The following is a 21,875-nucleotide window of genomic DNA, read 5'->3' as shown; positions in this document are numbered from 1 at the left end:
TTAGCCAGCACCGGGTTTTTCAATGTGAAAGTAACTGCCAGTTAGCCAATCCTAAGTTTGCACTTCAAAATCGTGCGTTGGCAATCCTGAAGCACGGAAATATAGGGAATCGATCTGCGCGCCATCTCTTAGTGTAGTTTCAATATAGTAGCCGCCACTGGATATTACATGTTTGGCTTTACTTTCAACGATTTCCAGCGGTCAAAAATCGAAAAAGACCCATACTGACGTAAATGCTGACTGACTGGCCACGGAACGTCCTCCATCTGTCCACTCTTCGTCTTCCCCGAGTACTTACAAAGCATCCACTTGAAGCAAACGTTGTTAAACTACTGTGTAGGTTCACAGTGACAGTTGACAATCAGAGTTCTACAAGGAGCAATAAATATAGAATGCTGACGGGGAATGTCGCTTTAATTGCCAGCTACAAGTGTGACATCATTATCTGGAAGAGAGCCTTGTAAGCAGTTCGTGGCTGTTGGCAGTTGGAATTTGACAGCGATTGATGTTCACTTGTTCACTGATAGAGGGCGTTGAAATCCAGCTAGCTTTTCGACGGCGCCGACGAAAAACTGTTGCTACAACACTCCCAAAAGTTGAGACCAAGGATTTCAGCAAGATAAACACGGCGGTATTCGCAAAGAATGTGGTGGAGAGTGCAAACAATCTGCTTGCAGCTGTATATTGGCTGCGTTTACATGAACCAGAAGCCAAAAGAATTTGGAGGAAACCAGGCTTCAGTGATAAGAAGGATTTGTGCTTGTGGTGCCATTGGGCTTTTGTTCAGATCTCTCTGTGAAAACATTTGCGGCTCGTGTCTGGTTCAAAAGTCTACGATGCTCTTGTAAATATATTCTGATATATATTTTTTTTAAATTAGGATTCTGTGAAAAGTATGGTGATGAGATTTTTAAAACAACAAAACGGGACATTTTTCATGTTTTCCGGAAGGAAAACCGGGACGGCAAAATGTTTTTTTTTTTTATTGAACACAACAGGCGAATGCCCAATTACATAGTTCTACATTTTCTGCTTTGAGTTTGTAAGTTTACATGATTTCATGATAAGAAATATTCTTGAAGTTGCAGAAATGTAAAAAAAAAACATATCTACGCTAAATTGAATGTATGCAACAGAAAGTATAGTTACCAAAGCGAGTTATAATAATATAATACATGTTAATTGAAGAGAGTGGAATAAAATATCAGACTATTATGTATAATAATAGCCTACATGAATGCAATATTTCAAATATTACAATGCACAACGTATTATATTTCAGATCTTTACCACCATGTACAAAAAAAATGAGATACTAATACATTATAAATTACATAAAATATGGAAATAAAATAAACACAATAAAAATGAAGGATAGAAGTTACAACTTCAGGATGTAGTGTAGGGGCATGTCTTATTTACCTTCGAAACTGCAGTGAATTAAAAGTGAAACTTTTGAAGATGAAGCCCACATTCTTCCCGAGTATTATCTAAAAGAAAAACCTTAGGTAAATTATTAATTAACATTAGGATAATTTTACAGTGACTGTTTACTCATTTGTATATCCAACATAATGCAACAAGTGTGAGCCCATTTACGGAATTTAATATATATGAGGAAATACATTAATTATGCATGTAATAAAGTATCTGCAAAAAATTGATACTCTAGAAAGTACGCACATTTGAGTATAAACTACAAAAGATAAATATATGTTCGCAAAAAATTGCGTTCATGTTTACATTGTTGACATTTATTCTTCCATTCTTTGAATAGCTTTTTTGATTGTCCCAATGGGCATTTGAAATATATCTAAGTTTGGTTCCCTTTCGGAACATCTGTTGGACAGTTCACACATTCTCCTGATAGGTGATTTACTTATGTTACTACAGAAAACGAGGCCCCCATAATAACGTTTTCGTCATAAATCCTGATGTTTGAAAACAAATTAAATAAATAAATATTGTGTAAATAACTTGCTTAATATGGTAATATGCATTGCACTGCACCCAAGCGGTCCTTTAGAATTAGAAGTCATTGATTGATACAAGGGGAGGCTGATAAGTATTGAGCCTTACCCAGAAAAAAATTGAGCTAGGAAGCTGCAACTTCCACACTATTCTACATATTCCCCCAGGAAGTCAATGCACTTGCGACATCTGTTCTGCAGCTTCTTAAGTCCCTGCAAATAAAATTCTTCCGACTGCTGGTATAACCACTTATCTGCAGCATTGGTTGCCTCCTGAACACTCCCAAATCGTTGTCCTTTAGGTGCTTTTTCTGATGGGTAACAGATGATAGTTAGATGGAGCCAGGTCAGGCGAATAGGGTGGATGGGACAACACTTGAAAGCCTAAGGAGGTCAGTGTCACCATTGTTTCACCTGCAGTGTGGGGCGGGGCATTGTCATGCAACAGGATGGCGCCTTTGGAGATCTTTTCTGGAGGCGTTGCCATTTTCACTTTGGACCTGAAAAACAAAGGGAAGTTAAAATCATAGAAAGTCGATTTTTACACCATTACATATAGAAGAATTGACCAGAACACCCTGTAAATTTCAGCCTCCTAGCTATTTTTTTCCGGGTAAGGCTCAATACTTATCAGCCTCACCTTGTATCTTGCCCATGAATGGATCTTCTTCAGTACATCCTTCATTTCAAATAACATTTAGTAAAAGTTTACACTCGTTCATGTACGAAAACATTCGTTCAGTGGGAGCATTAGTTCAAGGTAAACGGAGAGGAAACTCCAATATTTTAAGAAAATTGGAATATAGCACATTGTTGTTGAAATGTAAAATAATTTCTACCCAACAATGCCATTTTTCACAGAAATAGTAGAGAAGGTGTATTGTTGCAGTATTTCTATGCCGATAAGTCATTGTCACAAAAAGGGACATTTTGGTATCCCGTTTTACGTTAAAAAAGATTGGGACTGATCACCTTATTGAAAAGTCGTTGGATTGTCTTGGCAGATCTTCATCTTGACAAAACGGTAAAAGGATTGTAATAGTTAACATTGACCTGCCGCACATTCTTTTGACACTGTGACTTTATTTCAGTTCTAATGTCTCGGAAGACGTAATTTACATTGAAACTGTACCAAGAGATGGCGCGCAAATCGATTCCATATACTTTCGTGCTTCAGGATTGCCAACACACTATTTTGAAGTGCAATCTTAGGATTGGCTAACTGACAGTTACTTTCACATTGAAAACACCGGTGATGGTTAAGACTGGCGATTATCTCCAACTGGCAGATAGCTAACAAAAAAAAATAATTGGACATTAAAAAACTGGCTCTCAGTCAAGAGTTCAGCGACCAGAGAAAATATAGCAGACAGATGAACTCCGATTTCAAATCGACTCAGTCAACCAGGAATGGCCCCGTGTCGTGGAAGGGGCATTTCAGGAGGCTCCACTCGATATCAGGAAAAAATTTTAAAAAATATTTTAACTATGTTTTTCAGTATATATTACTACATTCGTAAATATGTTACGTTTATTAATCCCTGTTTCGTAAATGTAGTGTTTCACATAAAAACTGAAATATCTTTACAGAATGCACAGTTACAGATTTCCAGGATAAGCGGAACAAACATTGGTAAAAATGACTAGCGGCTACTTCGACCAATAAAAGAAAGGAGGTGGTTTTGACCAAAGTTGGGAAGCAGCATTGGAAATAACAATAAATAAACTCTCCAATAATGCAACAAAAATGAAAAGATATATCCGAGAAGTTTAGTTACGAAAGAAGCATTTCGATATAGTTTTCAGGTGCCCTTAAATCCATTTAACGTGTAGTGCATTGCGAATGTTTGTATACTTCGGTTGCCCTCACGGAGTGTTATGTCTCAAAATCAAGAGTACAATCAGCGAAAAAAAAAATGATCTGATGGACATGAGCTAGATATTGATAAATTAAGGGTGGACAATTATGTAGGTAGGAGTACGTACATAGAAGGTGTCCAGGGAATCCTGGCACCACCAAAAGGCATATCAAGTCCAAAATTAAATAACTAAAAATACTTGTTTGCTATTGTACAATACGATATTGATTTATTTACGCAGAAATTACATAAAGGTAAGGATTAGATTGTAGTTATGCAGGTTGTGCAAACCTATACTGACAATAATAATCCGCATAAAAATAATGATCTGGGACTTTACTTTTCTTCAGGTGAACAATACCAACCTTTTTGATATTCAATAAAATAATACCGATATACGAAAGACAGCGTCGTGATCTCCGAAAGCCAGCATCTCCAAAGGACAGGGTCTCCAAAGGACATGGTCACCAAACGACATGGTCTAAGAAAGCCAGCATCTCCATAAGGACATGGTATCCAAAGGACATGGTCTCCGAAAACCAGCGCTCCCAAAGGACATGGTCTCCGAAAACCAGCGCTCCCAAAGGACGTGGTCTCCGAAAACCATTGTATCCAAAGGACAGGTTCTCCGAGCGCCAGTATCTCCAATGGACATGATCCTCGAAAGCCAGCATCTCCAAAGGACATGGTCTCCGAAAGGCAGCACTCCCAAAAGACAGGGTCTCCGACAGACATTGTCTCGGGGAACAAGTGTTGCCAATAGACCGGTCTCAGAGAGCCAGCGTTGCCAAGAGACATGGTCACACAGAGCCAACGTCGTCAAACGACATGGTCCCACAGAGCCAGAGTCGCCAAACGACATGGCTTCAGAGCCATCGGCGCCAAAGGACATGGTCTCAGAGAGCCATCGTCGCCAAACGACATGGTCTCAGAGAGCCATTGTCGCCAAAGGACATGGTCTCAGAGAGGCATCGTCGCCAAAGGACATGGTCTCAGAGAGGCATCGTCGCCAAAGGACATGGTCTCAGAGCCATCGTCGCCCAAGGTCATGGTCTCACAGAGCCAGCGTCGCCCAAGGACATGCTCTCAGTGATTAGCGTTGCCAAACGACATGGTCTCAGTGATCCAGCGTCGTCAGAGGACATGGTCTCAGTGATCCAGCGTCGCCAAAGGACATGGTGTCAGTGATCCAGCATCGTCAGAGGACATGGTTTGAGATCCAGCGTCGCCAAAGGACATGGTGTTAGAGAGCCAGTATCGCCAAAGGACATGGTCTCAGTGATCCAGCGTCGCCAAAGGACAGGGTCTCAGTGATCCAGCGTCGTCAAAAGACAGGGTCTCAGTGATCCAACGTCGCGAATGTACATGCTCTCAGTGATCCAGCGTCGTCAAAGGACAGGGTCTCAGTGATCCAGCGTCGCCAAAGGACAGGGTCTCAGTGATCCAGCGTCGCCAAGGGACATAGTTTCAGAGAGCCAGCGTCGCCAAAAGACATGGTCTCAGTGATCAAACGTCGCCAAAGGACATGGTTTCAGTGATCAAGCGTCGCCAAAGGACATGGTCCCAGAGAGACAGAGTCGCAATACGACATGGTCTCAGAGCCTGTGTCGCCAAACAACATGGTCTCAGAGAGCCAGTGTCGCCCAAGGACATGGTCTCAGTGATCCAGCGTCGCCAAAGGACATTTTCTCAGTGATCCAGCGTCGTCAAAGGACATGGTCTCAGTGATCCAGCGTCGTCAAAGGACATGGTCTCAGTGATCCAGCGTCGTCAAAGGACATGGTCTCAGTGATCCAGCGTCGTCAAAAGACAGGATCTCAGTGATCCAGCGTCGCCAAAAGACAGGGTCTCAGTGATCCAGCGTCGCCAAAAGACAGGGTCTCAGTGATCCAGCGTCGTCAAAAGACAGGGTCTCAGTGATCCAGCGTCGCCAAAGGACATGGTCTCAGTGATCCAGCGTCGCCAAAGGACAGGGTCTCAGTGATCCAGCGTCGCCAAAGGACAGGGTCTCAGTGATCCAGCGTTGTCAAAAGACAGGGTCTCAGTGATCCAGCGTCGCCAAAGGACAGGGGTCTCAGTGATCCAGCGTCGCCAAGGGACATAGTTTCAGAGAGCCAGCGTCGCCAAAAGACATGGTCTCAGTGATCAAACGTCGCCAAAGGACATGGTCTCAGTGATCAAGCGTCGCCAAAGGACATGGTCCCAGAGAGACAGAGTCGCAATACGACATGGTCTCAGAGCCTGTGTCGCCAAACGACATGGTCTCAGAGAGCCAGTGTCGCCGAAGGACATGGTCTCAGTGATCCAGCGTCGCCAAAGGACATTTTCTCAGTGATCCAGCGTCGTCAAAGGACATGGTCTCAGTGATCCAGCGTCGTCAAAGGACAGGGTCTCAGTGATCCAGCGTCGTCAAAAGACAGGGTCTCAGTGATCCAGCGTCGCCAAAAGACAGGGTCTTAGTGATCCAGCGTCGTCAAAAGACAGGGTCTCAGTGATCCAGCGTCGTCAAAAGACAGGGTCTCAGTGATCTATCGTCGTCAAAAGACAGGGTCTCAGTGATCAAGCGTCGCCAAAGGACATGGTCTCAGTGATCCAGCGTCGTCAAAAGACAGGGTCTCAGTGATCCAGCGTCGCCAAAGGACAGGGTCTCAGTGATCCAGCGTCGCCAAAGGACATGGTCCCAGAGAGACAGAGTCGCAATACGACATGGTCTCAGAGCCTGTGTCGCCAAACGACATGGTCTCAGAGCCTGTGTCGCCAAACGACATGGTCTCAGAGAGCCAGTGTCGCCCAAGGACATGGTCTCAGTGATGCAGCGTCGCCAAAGGACATGGTCTCAGTGATGCAGCGTCGCCAAAGGACAGGGTCTCAATGATCCAGCGTAACCAAACGACATGGTCTCCGAAAGCCAGCATCTTCATAAGGACATGGTATTCAAAGGACATGGTCTGCGAAAGCCAGCATCTCGATAAGGACATGGTCTCCGAAAACTGTTGTATCCAAATGACAGGTTCTCCGAGCGCCAGCATCTCCAAAGGACATGGTCTCCGAAAGCCAGCCTCTCCAAAGGATATGGTCTCCGAAAGCCAGCGCTCCCAAAAGACAGGGTCTTCGACAGACATTGTCTCTGAGATCAAGTGTTCCCAATAGGCTTGTCTCAGAGAGCCAACGTTGCCAAGCGACATGGTCTGAGAGAGAGCCAGCGTCGTGAAAGGACAAGGTCTCGGTGAGCCAGCGTCGCCAACAGACATGGTCTCAGAGATCCAGAGTCGCCTATAGACATGGTCTCAGAGAGCCAGGGTTGCCAACAGACATGGTCTCAGAGAGCGAGCGTCGCCAACAGACATGGTCTCACAGAATCAACGTCACCAACATACATGGTCTCAGAGAGCCAGCGTCGTAAAAAGACATGGCCTCAGAGAGCCAGCGTCGTGAAAAGACATGGCCTCAGAGAGACAGCGTCGCTAAAGGAATTGGTGTCAAAGATCCAGCGTCGCTAACAGACATGGTCTAAGAGATCTAAACAGACATAGTCTCGGAGATCTAAACGGACATGGTCTCAGAGATCTAATTAGACAAGGTCTCAAAGAGCGAGCGTCGTCATCACACATGGTCTCAAAGAGCCAGCGTCGCCAAAAGTCATACTCTCAGAAAGCCAGCGTCACCAAAGGACATAGTCTGAGAGATCCAACGTCGCGAAAAGACATGGTCTCAGAGAGCCAGCGTCGCCACAGACATGGTCTCGGGAGCCAGCGTCTCCAAAGGTCATGGTCTCGGAGAGAGATTGTCGCCAGAGGACATGTTCTCACAGAGCCAGCGTCGCAGGAGAACATGGTCTCAGAGAGCCAACGTCGATAGAGGACATGGTCTTAGAGAGCCAGCGTCGCCAAAGGACATGATCGCAGAGAGCCAGCGTCGCCAAAGGATATGGTCGCAGAGAGGCAGCGTCACCAAAGGACATGGTCGCAGAGAGGCAGCGTCGCCAAAGGACATGGTCGCAGAGAGTCAACGTCGCAAATAGTTATTGTCTCAGAGAGCCAGTTTCGCCAAAGTACATGGTCTCAGAGAAACAGCGTCGCTAAAGTACGTGATCTCGGAGAGCCAACTTAGCCAAAGGACATGGTCCCAGAAATCCAGCGTCTCCAAATGGTCTAGAAGAACCAGATTCGCCACAGGACATGGTCTCAGAGAGCCGACGTCTCCAAAGGGCATGGTCACAGAAAGCCAGCGTCGCGAAGGAACATGGTTTCACAGAAACATAGTCGCCAAAGGACATGGTCTCAGAGAGCCAGCGTCGCCAGTAGACATGGTCTCTGAGAGCCAGCGTCGCCAGTAGACATGGTCTCAGAGATCCAGCGTCGCCAAAGGACATGATCTCAGAAAGCCAGCTTAGCCAAAGGACATGGTCTCAGAGAACCAGCGTCGCCAGAGGCATGGTCTCAGAGTGCCAGGTTTGCCGGTGACAGACAGCCAGCGTCGCCAGAGGACACGTTGTAGAGAGTAAGTATTTTCAGAGGACAAGGTCACAGAGGGCCACCGTCGCCAACATACATTGTCCCAGAGAGCCAGCGTCGCCTGAGGGCATGGTCTCAGAGCCAGCGTAGCCAGTGGACATGTTGTGGAGAGCAAGGATTTTCAAACGACATGATCACAAAGGTCTACCGTCTCCAGAGGACATGGTCTCAGAGAGCCAGCGTCGCGAAAGGACATGGTCTCAGAAAGCCAGCGTCGCCAAAGGACATGGGCATGTTATCAAAGCCAGAGTCGCCAGAGGACATGGTCTCAGAGAACCAGTGTCGCCAAGGGATATGGTCTCAGAGAGCCAGCGTCGCCAGAGGACATAGTCTCAGAGACCCAGCGTCGCCAAAGGACATGATCTCAGAAAGCCAGCGTAGCCAAAGGACATGGTCTCAGAGAACCAGCGTCGCCAGAGGCATGGTCTCAGAGAGCCAGCGTCGCGAAAGGACATGGTCTCAGAAATGCAGCGTAGCCAAAGTACATGGTCTCAGAGAACCAGCGTCGCGAGAGGACATGGTCTCAGAGTCCCAGTATCGCCGGTCACAGAGAGCCAGCGTCGCCATAGCACATGTTGTAGAGAGCAAGTATTTTCAGAGGACATGGTCACAGATGGCCGCCGTCGCTAGCAGACATGTTTCCGGAGAGCCAGTGTCGCCAGAGGACATGGTCTCAGAGAGCCAGCGTCGCCAAATGGCATGGTCTGAGAGAGCCAGCTTCGCCAAGGGACATGGTCTCATATATCCAGCGTCGCCAAGGGACATGGTATCTGAGCCAGCGTTTCCAAGGGACATGGTTTGAGACAGCCAGCGTCGACAAAGAACAAGGTCTTGGAGATCCAGCGTCGCCAAATTACATGGTCTTAAAGAGCTAGATACGCCAGGGGGCATGGTCTCAGTTATCCAGCGTCGCCAACAGACATTGTCTCAGTGATCCAGCGTCAGTGAGCTATCGTCGCCAGAGGACATGGTCTCCGAGAGCCAGCCTCGCCAAAGAACATGGCTCGAGAGGCAGCATCGCCAAAGGCTATGGTCTGAGAGAGCCATGATCGGTAAAGGCCATGGTCTGAGAGAGCCATGATCGGTAAAGGCCATGGTCTGAGAGAGCCATGATCGCCAAAGGACGTGGTCTCAGATATCCAGCGTCGCCGGTCACAGAGAGCCAGCGTCGCCGATCACAGAGCCAGCGTTGTTAGTCACGGAGAGCGAGCGTCGCCAGAGGACATGTTGTAGAGATGAAGGATTTCCAGAGGGTATGGTCGAAGAGGGCCAGCCTTTCCAACCAGCATGGTTTAAGAGAGCCAGCGTCGCCAAAGGACATGGTATAAGATATCCATCGTAGCCAAATGACATGGTCTTAAAGAGCCAGGTTCGCCAGAGGACATGGTCTCAAGAGCCCGCGTCGCAGGAGAACATGGTCTCAGAGAGCCAGCTTCGATAGAGGACATGGTCGCAGAGAGGCAGCGTCGCCAAAGGACATGGTTGCAGAGAGTCAACGTCGCAAATTGTTATTTTCTTAGCGTTCCAGTCTCGCCAAAGTACATGGTCTCAGAGAACCAGCGTCGCCAAAGGACATGGTCTTCGAGAGCCAGCGTCAACAAATTACATGGTCTCAGAGAGCCTGCGTCGCCAAAGGACATGGTCCCAAAGAGCAGCTTAGCCAAAGGACATGGTCTCAGAGAGCCATCGTCGCCAAAGACATGGTCTCAGAGAGCCATCGTCGCCTGAGGACATGGTCTCATAGAGCCAGCGTATCCAAATGACATGGTCTCATAGAGCCAGCGTATCCAAATGACATGGTCTTAAGGAGCCAGGTTCGCCAGAAGACATGGTCTATGGAGCCTGCGTCGCCAACAGACATGGTCTCAGAGAGCCAGAGTCCCCAAATCACATGATCTCAGAGAGCCTGCGTCGCCAAAGGACATGGTCCCAAAGAGCAGCTTAGCCAAAGAGCATGGTCTCCGAGAGCCAGCGTTGCCAAAGACATGGTCTCCGAGAGCCAGCGTTGCCAAAGACATGGTCTCCGAGAGCCAGCGTTGCCAAAGACATGGTCTCCGAGAGCCAGCGTTGCCAAAGACATGGTCTCCGAGAGCCAGCTTCACCAAAGGACATGGTCTCTGAGAGCCAGCATCAACAAATTACATGGTCTCATAGAGCCTGCGTCGCCAAAGGACACGGTCCCAAAGAGCAGCTTAGCCAAAGGGCATGGTCTTCGAGAGCCAGCGTTGCCAAAGACATGGTCTCCGAGAGCGAGCGTCGCCAAAGGACATGGTCTCCGAGAGCCAGCGTATCCAAATTACATGGTCGCAGAGAGTCAGTGTCGCGAAAAGTCTGTCTTCGAAAGCCATCGTTGCGAAGGGACATCGTCAAAAAATCGCTCTCAATGAGAACTTTCATTAATAACCCAGTTTAGGGCTCATGGCATTTGAACCCAAGATCCTTTGAGACTGAATTTTGATTATCGAGGAACAGAGATAGCTGATAGCATATTAGGAATTGTATCTCCTTGAAAGTGGTTTTTGACTACAATTTGATGCGATTTTTGTATTTTTATTAAAGTTATTTTTTCAACACTAGGGACATCAGTAATTCATTGATGTCAGCCGTAACGGATTTAGGACTTATCGGTCTGACGTGTCTCAAATTGACCTGTAAATTGGTTTTTGACCCAGCATTTGTGATTGTTTCCATGTATCCTGCGTTTGTCAAAGTAATTTCTAAATACAGTTTTATAAGGCAAAATCATTGCAGTGAATGAACTAATTAGATCTTTACAGATTTTTGTCATTTAATATCTTTATTTGTAGAACATCAGTATCCATATTTTATCGGTGTTATTCTGTTGTATGTATGTTAAATGTATTTGATGTGTGCTCCTAACAATACTTTTCTTTATTTTTTTTCAGTGCAGTATCATTCCGCCATAGCAGATCCAGAGCCAATCATCAAAGACTGTCAAGGTCATCGATATATCGAACAGCGCTACGCGATGACTCTTATCGATATCAAACGGTGTATCATGATTCACAGCACCAACATCCGCAAGGTATGTCAGAAACCAAAAATGAAATTAAGAATTCCATTTCCAACATCAATTTTCAGTGTTTTAGCAGACACAATAATACAGAATGATATTTATAATAAATCCATTTATTAGTAAAGCAATATTGGAATTACAAACAACTAAAGATAAATAAATAAGCAACAAGTAGGTACTGTTTAAATTAGATTATTGACAAACAGTTAACAAGTACTCTGAAGACATGGAAAAATAAGTTAGGAAATCTAGCATAACGCTCTGGGTAAAACTCACGTGAAATAATTGTTCACAAATTTACCAAATAGTTAAAATGTAGTGTTCCTGTACGTACATAGGAGGTTATTTCATAATTTTATTGTTTCCTATTTGGGATATGTTCATTGGGTAACAGTTTCATACATCGGAGACACATTTCTTCAATTTTACACAAGAAACTACTTACGGAAATGATTTTCTGCAAGGTTTACAACGTTTGTCGAGGTATTTTCTTTCATCGTGGAATATATTTGACCGGGAAACCATGTATTTTTCAAGAGAAATATCTCACCGACGCACAATTGCCATTGCTTTCATTTGCTTGCCCTACGACAACCGGATGCTGGGTACGTTTGATGACGTAAGCCCCTGTCAGTGTTTCAACCCCCCCTTTTTTTTACTATGGTTGCCTAACGTAACCAAACCTAACCTAACCTTATCGGAAATGGTTCGTGGGGCTATTCGTGAATGGTTCGTGAGGCTATCAGTCAGCTACCCGGGCTATCCGTCAGCTAACAGTGCATAATGTATAATTTCCACCGGTGACGAACACGATAGTAGGTATTTTTCGGTGAAGAAGGTTGAAACACTGCATACCCACAACGTGAGTTAAGATGTGCCCGCCATATTGTGTTCCGGAAGCGAAGAAAGAAATAAAAAAAAGCACTCAGAATGTGAAAAAATGCGTTTCTTTTCGTGTAAAAAGCATAATGGCACCTTGAACTATATTCCGCAATACACAATTGATAAGTATGAACCATGCGAAACACAAAATATGCGATTTTAATGTGTCTCCGATCTTTGAAACTGGTACCGTTCATTGTCGTTGTGTACATCCAGTTTATTTATGTCCATTTTGTAGTCTGTGGTACTTGGTAAAAGTAACTAGATGAGTTGAGGTGGTAAAACGAGTATATCTGAAGTATAGATAAGTAAATAAATCATGAATTTTCAATTGTAAGTGTGGTGGGAGATTGATCATTCCACTCTTCTTTCCACTCCACAGCTTTCTGAAGATGAATGAAAAATGTTTGAAGTTCAACACATTCCAAATTTTCTCATTAAGATCATATGCATCTTAGTTGGTTCCCATTTTGCAGTTGATTATTTTAAATTAATACATTTAATTTTGCATTCATTATTTGGATTTATCATCTTAGTTATTAACCACATTTCGTACATACCAATCACTTGCAAAGAGGTACAGCACAAGTATTTTTTCACGCTTTTAACATCGATACCAACTTTCGAAATGTCATCAGGAAGGCACCATTTAAGGTTAAAATTCTTTACATGATATCCAACCTCAACATTCTTCTCTTGAAGTACTCCTTGCAAGCTGCTTGATTGTAAGTAAATTATTCTCTTAAGATTAGAATCGCAACCAGATCAATCAGCGTGACGTTTTATTGAGCGCTGAGTTTTCTTTAATGCCCCAGCTTTTCTCAGAAGTGTGGAGAACCACTTGTCCTCAGAGTTTCATTACTTAAGATATTCAGACATTCTGTGCCCGACCCTGTGGCCGAGTGGTTAGCACATCGCGCTGCGACGCCAAGGGTCCCGGGTTCGAATCCCGGTCGGACTTGGTTGTTTGTGAATGTCCATTCATCAATTTCATCATTTCATCACTCATCCCCATCTTCGCAAATTAGCCAAGAGGCACAAAACGCGAAGTAAAATAAACTAAATCAACAAATCAGACATTCTGTGCTAACCTCGAGCAATCTAGTGGGTTGGGATAGTCACACCAAAACAAGTTCGTGGACTAGGAATATGTGGATTCGAATTGAAACGTTCTGTGAGAGTTTGCAGAAGATCGTTGACTTCGATGTTCAAATCACAACACGCTGTTGGGTCCGAATGCAGATCGTCTTCTGCTTCTGGGAATATTTCAATCAAACGTCCTGAGCTGAGGAAACTCGAGGGTTCTTCATACAGTCAGATTCTTCTGGGCTGTAACGATCGTACTGAAAGTCATCGGGATCGTCACAACCCAGAAGCATCCATAACTATTACAACCAGATGAAATATGCTCCATTTGCAATCACCATAGGTGCACGAGTTTCTCTGTGAGAATCATTTTAATATGCAAATTCTTTTTCTTTTTCAGATCCTCTCGCAAATCAGTTGTATACGCGACACGGTAGCACGAATGGCGTGTCGTCAGTGCCTTACTCGTACAACAGGTTAGTGCAAAACCTTTTTCGGAATTCTACACTTTCTAGAAGATTGCCTTCTAAGTATAGTTGAAGTCCTGATTGGAACGCCAGTTCGGGATCTTTGACACAGCTCGAGAGGAAGCCGACGGGTCGCGTATCTAGTTGAAGCCAGCACCTGGTTTTCTGAGAAGAACGTTGTCACTTTTACCTGCAGTGCTTAGACATCCATTCATTCACTGCGATGTTATACTCCCAAGGTCTCCACATTGTATAAAAACACATTAACATGACCTAGCAAAGATAACCGCAGCATCACGTTATGAAATCTCTAAAGAAACTGAATTGGCAACATCTCATTTACTCCACGTGGACTTGACAAGAGCTGTCAATTCCTAAAACGGACGCTATTAGTGGGAAAGGATTGAGAGGAGGCTCCACGCGGATGTGATAGATGGTTGATTACCCCTGATCTTTCGGAATTTTCTTGGAAGTAAAGTGACGTTCGAATCAGGACTTCAACTTTAGATATTATTTGTTTAGAATAGCAATCAATAGCGCGTTGTCGCAAAATAGATGAATTGAGTCTTGGGCCAGTTCAACTCCTTCTCAAGCTTGTAATCTAGAAAATAATAAAATCGGTTGAAGTCATTCTTGAATAGCCTTAGTATGAAAGCAGTTGGTGGATTTGCTAAGTTCCCTTGCTCTTTTCAGATACGCATATCAGAATCAGCAGCCGTCCTCGGAAATGGACGAGACGCCTTCCAATCGCCGCTCCACTCTCCTCGTTGGTCCCTGGAAGAGGACAACCTACGGAGGAACCATAAAGCTCCCCACGGTCCCCGGCAAATATCACGTGACCCTGCCCCTGGGAGGCCTCAATCTCACCTTGAGCGGCAACGTAGGGAACGAGGACGTCCAGCACACGGCCCCCCACCAGCCATCGACGTCCTACCAGATCGTGCCCTCGCGTCAGGCGACGAGCCACCAGTTCGTCCCCCAATCGAACCATCAGGCACGCTCCCACCTGCAGGCAGCCACCACCCGCCAGCTGAACGAGGTCTACCAGTCTCGGCCGACGGAAGGTATATCCCAGAAATCGAGCGGACGCCATGTTGGAGTCTTCAAGTCCCTGCAGCGAGGGTCGGTTGTCATCCCACGGAACGGCGCCACCGTTCGTGTTCCTGCGACGAGTGGAAGAAGAAAGGTATGCAGTCCAGTTATTATTAATCGTTCACTTTGGTCGCAGACAAATTCCTGATATCGCGATAGAGTTATCAGAGCGGGTCCTATAAGGCAGAAGGTTTATCCTGGTACACCCACCAGAAGTTACAGTTGAGAGGGGCGATTTTCAGTCTGGTACCTAACCTAAGCAAGAATCAATTCTAACCTGCACTTGCACTGTTTTATGTAAAAAATATATGCTACTGTGAACAGGAACCAATCAAACTTTCTTGTTCTATACAGGGTGGGCGAAAAGTCCCTTTACATGTTAATAGCATAGTACAGTTAGACATGTATATAAACATTATTATGAGTACAAAACAGTATATATTTTTTTTAATTTCAACATTTATTTTGAATAAACAATGTCTGGTTAACACTAACATTTATTGTGAATAACATATTAACATTGTTACAAATGTTCAAGGTTCATTGATCAACAACGTCAGTGTGCACTCCTTCATGTTCGATGCAAAGGTTGATGCGTCGCCATGTTCTTGTGTGCATCCGCTGCAGCATATCAGGGGTGATCCTTTCAAATGCCATGCGAACTCCGTCTTTCAGTTGATCGTCGTTCACGTATCGTCGTTTACGAACGTGTTATTTTATTATGCACCATAGTGTATTATCCGGTGTGGTGAGGTCTGGCCTTCGTGGAGGCCATGGCAACGGTGCTGGAAGGTCTCGTGATCCACGTCCAATCCAGCGGTTTGGAAACAGTTCATTTAGCCGTTTGCGGACACTCGCAGCAAAATGTGGTGGAGCGCCGTCTTGTTGAAGTGTAACGATGTCAGCTATTACTCTTGCCTTTTAATTCTGGAAGCAACCACGTGTTAATCATGTGAAGATAGCTGTGCTGGTTCACAGGACCATCAAAGAAATATGGTCCAAGCAAATGGTCTGCCGTTATCCCTGCCCAAATCATAATATACGGCGGATTGCACTCGATTTCCTCATAAAAGTGCGGATTGCCTTTTGCCCAAAAGGACGTTACGATTTCGTGAGCTACGATAAATCGCACACTCGTCAGAGAACATAACGTTTTTTGATCATTTGCATGCGGGAAGCGTGCGAGCAGCATTTCACATGCATTCACACGTTGTTTCAAGTCACGATCACTCAACTCATTCACTGAGGATGGCCGAAAACATGAAACGTTCAAGTCTTTCCACATGTGGTGTCGCATAGTCGATCGAGAGATGCCTAATTCTGCAGGCAGCTTACGGGTTGACTTCATCGGCGATCGTTCAATTCATTCCGCCACAGCATCACAAGTTTCGTTGCGAGTCATAGGCCTTCCGCTAAGTGGTGCATCGAGAGCACTTCCCGTCGCAAAAGTTTTCTTCTCCCATGCGAATAACGTTGGTCGTGATGGCGGCGGTTTTCCAAACCGCACAGCGAAGTCCCTCAAAATGTCTGTCATTATCTTCTTTGTGTTCTGACGTTCGTGAACCCACACAGAAGCCACCAAACGCTCCTCAACAGTGAAAGCACTTGTATCCGTCATGGTTTCACTCTCTCGACTGAATGCAGTGGACCACGTTCTTATGCCATAACAATAATGTTAATAATAAAATAATAGAGAGTCAATCTGCTCAACAATAGTAAAAAAAATATACTGTTTTTGTATTCATAACAATTTTATCTACATGTCTAACTGAACTATGCTATTAACATGTAGAGGGACTTTTCGCCCACCCTGTAGATTATTGTTTTGCAAAAATAGGAGCTAAGGTCTGGAATAGATGGTTGATTCATTGATTTGGTGTTTTAAGTCCACTTTATGCACAGTAAGGCTAATCGGGACTGGACCTACAGCTTAAAGTGGGTTCCGAGCCACTATGTGCCCCCACAGGATATTGAACCCGGGACTCCTTGATTACAAGGCGACGACGCTACCACTGCGCCATCGGGGAGGCTGTGAAATAGATGGTTATTATTGTTTGCCGTTATCATAATTCCTTCCATTGCTAAGGTAAACTGAACCAGTAAAGTGAACAAACAAAGAAAACTACCTATTCTTACCATAAATACTGTCACAAAGTTTTAAGTAAATTGACACAAAATGCTGAGAGATATTTTAATATCCTAATAACATTACTGAAATGGATGCATGACAAATCAAAATCACAAATCATTATTCAAAATGGCCACGCTTAGCACGCACACATTCCGTAAGTCTTTGTGGCCAGGCATCAATTGAATTACGCAACACAATGAGCAACTGCCTTCAGAAGAGACCGACCGCTTTAAACTTTCAATATTGGGATGTCTCTTCTTCCAAGCCATCTCCTGAAGCTTGGACCACAATTGTAGTCCAAAGTGTATAGGTCCGGACTTGCAGATGGCCAATCTTTCTGTTCTTTCTTCTCGTCTCCGTCTAGATATTTGATGTTCTTCTTTCTTTCTTCGATCTGCTTCCACGGCTCGAACCATAGCTTCTTTATCCCACTGTTTTCTTCCTTTTGTAGGACCAGGAGGCATCTGAAACGATGAAAGCGCAATGTAACTGGGAGCCTAATATCGTCCCGGGGTCGGTATTTAGCACACATAGGGGGACGGTATTCGGATCTATCCTATAAGCACTATGGCGTCGTGATTGAGCATGGCGTGGTACGAGAAACGACCAATCAAATACATTTAACTACGATTTTGATGTACTAAATTAAGGTCAAGTGAAACACCTACCTTTCTGTGGTTCGGTGGTAATGAATACAGCACTCCTAAACTTTTGGAAACAGCAAAACACTTATTTTCCACAACACAATCGCTAGCGTGAACACAGCAACCTTTGTTCTCTCACTGCTTACTAAACACGCCACGTTCAAATAGTTCTGCCTGTTTACCGTAGTTGGCAGCACGTTACAACGCCAATACCATGGGGGACGGTATTGGGAGAGGGGACGATAATTGGGTCCTTTCCCTTACAGTTTAAAGAGGGATCCGAACCACTATGTGCCTCCACTGGGTATCGAACCCGGGACCCCTTGATTGAAATGCTACATTGAGTGAAACACCTTATAGTCTAGTAAAGTTATGTCGTCTGGGGAGCTAATTGCAACAGAAATGAAACCAACTGCCTCTGACTTGTAGCTTCGCCGCCATATTAGAAAAATGGCGCAAAAAATTCACTTTGAAATTTTTAAAAAAATAATATCTCGAAAACGGTGAATTGTAGCTACACTAAAATGAAGACAAGCCGAAGTTGAAAGTTATACCATAATTAGAAGATATATATATATTTTTGTTGACCTTGCAAGCATAAATTTGACATTTTTTATAAAGTTGGTAACCCTGCTGTACGAACACCGTGTATCACTGAGGGCTAAAATTTTACACATGTAAGTTATTTCATGTCTTCTACCATCCTACCAAATTTCATGATAATCTGAGATGATCAGGTTGGTAGCTGTGATGATTTAGGATGGAATGACCCTAAATTCTTTTTAAGTTCAAAGCCAAAATTACCATCAATTGGGCCTTTTTTGGGGGGAAAATACGGTTTGTTAGGATATGTAGATAAATATCTGTTATTGTCACGAGTCCTTCGAAAGGGCTAGCAATTATTAACAATGAGGTCCTTGGAGGTTAAATTCCTATCCTTTCGTCATCTGTGTCGGTTGCCTTCCACTCTCCTCAGCTGTCAATGTGGCAACCAAGGGTTCAAATTCACCTCTCAAAGGGAACAGCGAGCTCTGGCTGGCAGAGAGCAAAGCACGTGCTGTCTCCAGCACTCCTGTCACTGGATGGAAGGACTCACGTGATAGCTGACAAGGTCTTCCAGCAGACTACACCACTTATTGGTGGGAACTGTACCAGGCTAAGCATTCTGGCCTAGGCACATGATATGCGTCGAACATTATTAAAAATCATCTCGTTATTATTATGTTGCTATTTGTTTTTTGACACTCATAATGATCTTTATTCCGCAGGCGTACCGTGGAACTATAAGAACAACAGTTGTTAATCCAGGAACGCAGGTTCGTGCCTTGGACACTGCTTCCCGTCGGCGTTATCAGCTACATACTGTTCTACTTGACGGCAGGAACGCTCAGGCAGACTCAGGTAGGGTTTTCAAATTGTGCATTTCTTCACCGAGATATATTTTTCTGCACTTCAGCATTTTAACTATATCTATACGAAAATACCGCTGTCAGATACAGGGCATGTCACAACAGTTTTAAACCTGATATAGACCTACTTCATGAGAATACGTCATATGTCTACATTATTAACATAATAATTAATATATGTTTTACAAAAGCAATGGCTGTCTTCACGTGAAGTTTTGGAAGATTTTTTTCAGTTATTAATCGATGAAACGATGAAAAGATAATTCTATGAAGGTTGATCACATAAAAACTGAACAGTGGATGTATTGGGTTATATTAATGCATGTGTGTGGCGACAACCGTGTGTAGAGGTAGAGTGGGAGGTAAGGAAGGAAACCCCTAATGCATAATTGACTCGCCGTAGATACTCGTAGATGTGGGCCAACACTGTTCGTTGAATGTGATTGTTGCAGCTGGTGAGAGCGCTCCGTGGACTTCAAAGTCAGTTGGTCGTTAACGTAGCTAGCGCGTCAACTATACCACCGCTATAGATTTAAGCAACACACACAGCGCTTTCCAGAGAAGCGAATATTTCAGGATCTAGGTGTCGTATTTTTATTGCTAGTGACTGTACAACGTGATGACACAATTGCATATCCACTAACGGAACCGTGGTGCATGATGATGCTGTGTGGTGTGATATTTGCACTTATGACAATGACAGTGCCGACCTCCGCGGAGTGGTTAGCACAGCGCACTACGACAACAGGGGTCTCGGGTTCGTATCCCGGCCTGGTCATGGGTGTTCTTTATGAGTGTCCCTTCATCAATTTCATCATATCATCACCCATCTTCGCAAATTAACCAAAAGTGGCACAAAAGGCGAAGTAAAATAAAGCAAATCAAACCTTATTCAGACTTTTAATCTTCCCAACTGTTTGTCATCCCTGTTTAGAGATGGCGACACTGTTTTATGAAATGTGTTTAGCTTTTTGAGAAGAGCTGGTCTCTTCCACTGTGTGAGAGAAAGTTTTTAGTTTATTCTTACAATTTAATGTGTTGTGTTTGTCTTGTGCAGGGTCAACGAAGTTAGTAACAAGGTGTGTTTTATACAGCGTATATTAATAAGCGTGTAGATTGAATTGTATCTTCTGTAGTACTTGTTGAGGCCAGTGTACAGGTCCCTTTACAATCCTGTACTTTTAATTTTTCCAAATGGCTTCTTACACCCTTTTTTAAAAAGTTTTAAGTAAAAATTTTAGATAAGGGGATATTTCCCCAAATATATTGAAGGGTGTAAAATGGCCTAAAGTGTCGACGCACCAAAACAATTTTAATTCAATCAATCAAGAAGCGAAGAAAATTAAACTAAATCAAAATCAAATGATGGCAGTGACGGTAACGTACCAGGAAGAAATGAGCAGGAAGTACATACAGTTCACAACCATTGTTCTCCGCCGAAAGCCCTACAGGAAAGCCGACACGATCAATTTTGCAAGGACAAGAAAGCAGATGATCTGGAACGAAGGAAGGCAACAGCAAGAAAATACGAAACTAAAACTCTGATTATATCGAACGTAAAATGTGTATCGTGTACCGTAAGGTATAATTCTACCAACATAGGAAATATTTCCGGCTCCCTCAATTTCAACGTTGCAATTTGTTTTGCGCGGGTTGCCTATATATCAGGCAGATATGCTGTGGTACCGCATCTCACATTTTCTCCTCTCATGGTCCCCTGAAGATTATCTTCAAAGGCCAATCCGATGCTTTGCCTGCGCACTGAAATGTGTAATAGATTTTTAAGATGACGTAATGGAAATTCCAAAATAATAGAAATTGTTGGTACCGATCGCATATCCTGAAAAATAAACTTAATGGAACTGTGTTTTCATGTGGCTCTTTGGCTGGTGTTTTGTGGCATCTAGCAATCTCGTCTCGAAATTTTTCATAGTACAAACAACATACTCCGTGGCACACCGCACAACGTTTTTCGCATTTTTCATTAAGGAAGACAACTTTTCTTAATTAAGTTTTTCTTGATTGATTGATTTCGTTTATTTACTTCGCTTTTCAGCCACTTTCAGCTAATCGCGATAATGAGAGAGAGTCATGAAATTTATGAAGGGACCCATGCCGAGGCTGCGATTCGAACGCAGGACCCCTGGCGTCACAGTGGATGAAGCTTTTCGGTTTAACACATCGTTTAGATGTAAATAGCCCTGGAAAAACTGATTTTTATCCTGTCTTTATGCTATGACGCACCACAGGCGCACAATTGACAACAATGGAATAACTTCCTGTTACTTAATGTAAACATAATATGTGATTTATCTATGACAAATCGTGTAGATATCAACTTGGTATATTTGAAAAAGTAACGTAGTAAAGCAATTATGGTTTAAGTAAATATTTCAATATCATACCAAAGTATCGATCGAGACCGAGAGTCGGGATTCTTGAGTTTTTGTCTCGACAAATGTGGTCTCGCACTCGTTCCGAATTTTACAAGGTAGTCTCGGTACCATCGCTGTAACGCCTGTCTGGTTTTTCGACGGGCGTCCTACATGCTGGCAAGGGAAATGGAGCGGGAATAGCGACGAATCCAGCGCGATGAGAAACGCAGAAGCCTGTAGAATGAGGTGCGCGCAGCACCTCCTCCCGCCACGTGGTAACTCTCGGCGCCACCAGTTACCACTGTTGGTTACAACAGTCTGTTTGGTAAGCATGTAGGCTGCCCGCCTTAAGACTAGACAATAGCTGTAATAAATATAGCTATTTTCTGTCTATTGCTCTGTGTATATA

The 21,875-nt window shown here is 44.1% G+C and overlaps 1 protein-coding gene across 1 annotated transcript in view; it reads left to right on the top strand.

Moving 5' to 3' along the window:
• LOC146001723 (uncharacterized) overlaps positions 1-21,875 on the top strand; it is a 326,667-nt gene that overhangs the window by 219,599 nt on the left and 85,193 nt on the right. The window contains exons 3-6 of the mRNA XM_083139408.1: positions 11,250-11,389; positions 13,749-13,824; positions 14,509-15,001; positions 18,951-19,083. Coding sequence (XP_082995534.1) covers positions 11,250-11,389; positions 13,749-13,824; positions 14,509-15,001; positions 18,951-19,083 — 842 coding nt within the window. The remainder of the gene's footprint in view (positions 1-11,249; positions 11,390-13,748; positions 13,825-14,508; positions 15,002-18,950; positions 19,084-21,875) is intronic.

This window comes from Lepisma saccharinum, chromosome 17 (assembly GCF_977018435.1).
Source record: "Lepisma saccharinum chromosome 17, izLepSacc3.1, whole genome shotgun sequence".
Lineage (NCBI taxonomy): Eukaryota > Metazoa > Arthropoda > Insecta > Zygentoma > Lepismatidae > Lepisma > Lepisma saccharinum.
The sequence above is the reverse complement of the archived record's forward strand: the minus strand, read 5'-3'. Positions and strand labels throughout refer to the sequence as shown.